Genomic DNA, 3,911 nt, shown 5'->3' on the forward strand with positions numbered 1-3,911 from the left:
GGGTCCGCCTGCTAGGGAGCTGACTATACTGACCCATTTCGTTCAATTCAGCGGGCCTGTGACCCGTGACCATTTCGCTGAAATGTTCAATTTGGCCTGCGGCCGAATTTTGTGTGACCTCTTACCTAAATAAGAAATTTAGCACGCCAGAGGCGCGAAAGTTTTGAGATTTCTCCAAATTGGGACGGTTTGGGACCAAAAAATGGCTGTGACCCGTGACCGGCCGAAATATTTCGGCCAAAAAATCCGATGTGACCGTGACCCGCAGAATTGATTGAAATGGGTCAGTATACTGCTTGTCTGTAGCTGCTGCTGTCAGGCACAGATAGCCTGGGCGGCATTGCAGGCAAGGTCCCAGGGCAACCGTTGGGAGGGTGTTGACGGATCGGTGATTGTGTGGGCGACATGGAGGGCCAGACCAGAGTTAGAACTGGAATCGGCCCGGAATCGGAGATGTCTCCAAGGGGCTGAAAGGGAGGTTCCCCTGATACCCAACTGAAACCTTTCACCACAGCCTTGATTGTCTCAGAATACTTTCTGTCAATATCACTCTAAGTAGTCAACCAAGTTTGCCAATGAGTCAAACATTTCAACTGTGACAGTTCTGTCTTCCATCAGTACTAGTGCACTAACATTACTTACCCATTGAGTCATTGTTGTTGATCTACTACTATTTCACAGACAGAGATTTTTGTTTTCTACCCAATTACAAGTGGATTTTTTGAATTCACCTCTTGGATGAGCTCCTCCGTATGCTCCTCGTTGCTGTTGCCTGCCTGTAACCGCCACCTTTTTCGAGCCGGATATCCGTTTGGCATCGAGATCTGTATATTCGTCGTTTGCTGGAGGTGCTTCAAGTCACGTGTGTCTTCGGGAAACAGCACAGGCTGCACAGTTAAGGGCGCAAAGTCGGCGATGAAATGGGTGAGCTTCATGGCTGTGACGCCAGCAGCGCGTGCGATATTGGCGCGCATGACGATTCCATCGATGAATGGGCGTAGGACTGACCGGGAGCTGGCGGAGGTCATGGAAGGCGGAATCCGGACGGTGAACGACTCAAGGTTCGGTAGGAGAGTTCCAAGATCGGTGGCACACTGTGTGGCATTGGGCGGGGCCATGGGGAATGCATCAACCGTGAGGTGTTTAACTGGGGTGAACATGGCGGTGTTTAGCACGACACCGAATGTGCTGGGGCGGCTGCCAACAAGTGACACGGAGACGATGCCGGGGAGCGAATCCAAACTTCTCAGAGCAATGTAAGTGCTGAGTTCCGAAAGTTGGAGTGAGGTCACAGATGGCATGGAAAGGTGGGGTAAGACGATGCTGCTACAGCCGAACAGCGCTAGCGTCTCCAGGCGATGCATTGGGAAGGGGGTCGGAGACTCGTGCGACATGTCGTCAATCAGTGAGGGTAATGTGAGGTCCTCCAAAGCGATTAGCTTGGGCAACACCGAGATGATGTGACTGCATGCGGCCGTGTTGCTGCCGTGGAGGATCGTGAGTTTTCGCAGCTGGTAGACGGGAAACGAGAGCTGCAGAATGTGGAGTGGTTGGCGAATGGATAGCTCGCGAAGACGAGGTGCATTCTGGAACATGGGGCGCGGAGGCACTCCAACGTGAATCCGCACATCCAGAGAAAGCTTCTCCAAATGAGGCAGGTCGAGTGCGGAAGCCAATGGCAGGTCGGAGGGATGGAAGGCCCAGCCCTCATTCGAAGGACCGGTGATGTCTGCTTCCATCCATTGACGAGCAGATGAGAAGAAATGATGGGGTAGCACGTTTACTCTGCTATATGCGGCTGCAAAGGAGAGGGCTAGACGGATGGGGTGTCCTAATGCGCGCGACAGAAAGTGTCGAAGCAACCAATCAGGCTCATTCCGATCGAAGCGCCTGACGAAGTAGCCGACATTCGTCCACAATCTTGGGTCGGCGATGGCAACCTGACGCCAGCGTTGGCATACGGAAGTAATTAGTAACAGTGTGCGAGTGATGTCGTTCCCGAGAGAGGAAGACACGGCGAACGCGAATATTTTGCAGAGAATCTCGGCAGGAAGAGTGTTGACGGGGTAAATGACTGTAGATAGACTGCCATTGATCATAGCGAGACGGTCTTGGAGTCGTGCTAGTTGACATTCCAGTGCATCAATAATGGCCTTCTCGATCTGCTCTGCCTCTTTCCGGAGCAGATGGATGTTGGAAGGAGGCAGAGAGCCGTGGGCATAGCCGGACACCTTGTCCATAGCAGAACAACGTTAAAGCTTCAACTAAGCACAGCGAAGCAGTGGATCGCGCCAAACGAAAGGAAGAGTAAGCCAGAATGTGTGTCACACTCTTTCTCTTCCACGGTCATGTCGCCGAACGGGCCCGCCTATCCCAACCCTTGTCTGGCTCAAAACACCGCTGCCGAGGGGGCATGATAACGCGATGTTTTGGCAGAAGAGGGTGGTCTATCGAGCGGACCGCTAAAGGGTTCATGAGTCATGGCGAATTGCGGGTGCTGGTATGTTAACTGGGTCCTTCTGGTTTTCTAATGTCTCACCTGTCACCTTCCTTCTCTGCTGTGCTTCAGATAAGACTGCGCAGGATATGCATTGGAGGCAGATGACAGTAACGCCGCATTCACCGCCTATACTTTTTTCGCCATTCTAGTCACTTCCAGCGTCACTTTCGAGCACTTTTCGAGCCAGAGAACACCCTCCCCTCTCGGCCAAACGGTCATAGAATCTCTATCTTTCCCCACATATCGGGCCCACCAGCGCTTTCGAGCGGCCTTTTGGCAGTGTGCTTTGCTTTTATTCGCATTTTATGAAGCCCCAGGACACTGCTTCAAGTTGTTTTTTGCTTCAAGGACCTATCGAAAGCGACGGATAACGTTGGTGGTATACTGTCTACGCGACGGTAACTCACGCAGAAGATGTCGTTGTCCTCGCGGAGACGGAGGATGATGTGGTCGAAGGAAAGACTCCGGTATGTGCACTCAACAGGTTCCGTATTTCGAAACTGAAAAAGAAGGGCAGGCGCATTCCAGACGGGTGTCTATAATTCCAATACATTAATCAGCGACAAATACCCAGATGGTCCCAGAGCATCCACTCATTCATCGTTGCCATTTCCCTGGTCGAAGAGACCACACTATTTCAATCGTTCCTCCTCATTCAATACACAACCCGCGTGTTTCATCGGTTCTAATTACAGAGACTCGCGCGCCTGGCTTTTCGACGCCTTGTCTTTTTTTGCTGTCACCTTCAGTCACCGTCACGCAACTCGCCCAAAATTTTGTCAACAGCGCAAATACCTCGTATGGGGCTTTCTCAGAATACTACTCGTAATAAGATACTCGGTGAGTGGATTGTGAGCGGATAGAGATCAATAAAAACTTGACTCGGAATCCTATTGACCAGATGAACTAGTACTGGTACATACATCTTACATATATACTGAAATTTCCGATGCAACCTCATATAGAAGCATTATGGGTGTAGGTCGGACACATTCACATTCTCCGCATACCTACCAGCGACTTGCCGCAAAGTTGGTTGTCCAGTCCGGGTGCCGTTGGATGTTCTTCGGCTTCCCGAGCTCAACCGACGGAGCCCGCTCTGTCCCCTGCAGGGCCGAATATCCCACAGGGCGTGTCACTGGCGCGGCATACTCCAAGAAAAGCCTCAGCTCGTCCGACTGAATCGCCTCCAATAGAGGCTCGCGGATGTCGATTTCGCGCTCACGAGCAAGAGTGACATTGAGCGCCGCCAGCTGGGCGAGATCAGGGTATGAAGCTACCACAGGAGGGGTGCGCGAGAGGATGAATTGCAAGAGAAGCTCGTCCGTCAGGGCAGATGCGCCCGTCAATTCGAAGTGACGAAGAGCCGGGCAAATTGGAGGGCCGTTGATCGAGTTGGTGATGATGCGGG

At 52.1% G+C, this 3,911-nt stretch overlaps 1 protein-coding gene across 1 annotated transcript; it reads right to left on the reverse strand.

Annotated features, from left to right (window-relative positions):
• Positions 1-698: 698 nt before the first annotated feature.
• MIND_00802700 (F-box domain-containing protein) lies at positions 699-2,222 on the reverse strand (the record flags this gene model as incomplete). Its single annotated transcript, XM_037364706.1, has 1 exon — positions 699-2,222. Exon 1 carries the CDS (start codon positions 2,097-2,099, stop codon positions 699-701), a length of 1,401 nt encoding a protein of 466 aa, XP_037217948.1. The 5' UTR covers positions 2,100-2,222.
• Between the last annotated feature and the right edge of the window lie 1,689 nt (positions 2,223-3,911).

Source organism: Mycena indigotica (assembly GCF_014461135.1).
Source record: "Mycena indigotica strain 171206Taipei chromosome Unknown Mind.scaff0007, whole genome shotgun sequence".
In the NCBI taxonomy this organism is placed as follows: domain Eukaryota; kingdom Fungi; phylum Basidiomycota; class Agaricomycetes; order Agaricales; family Mycenaceae; genus Mycena; species Mycena indigotica.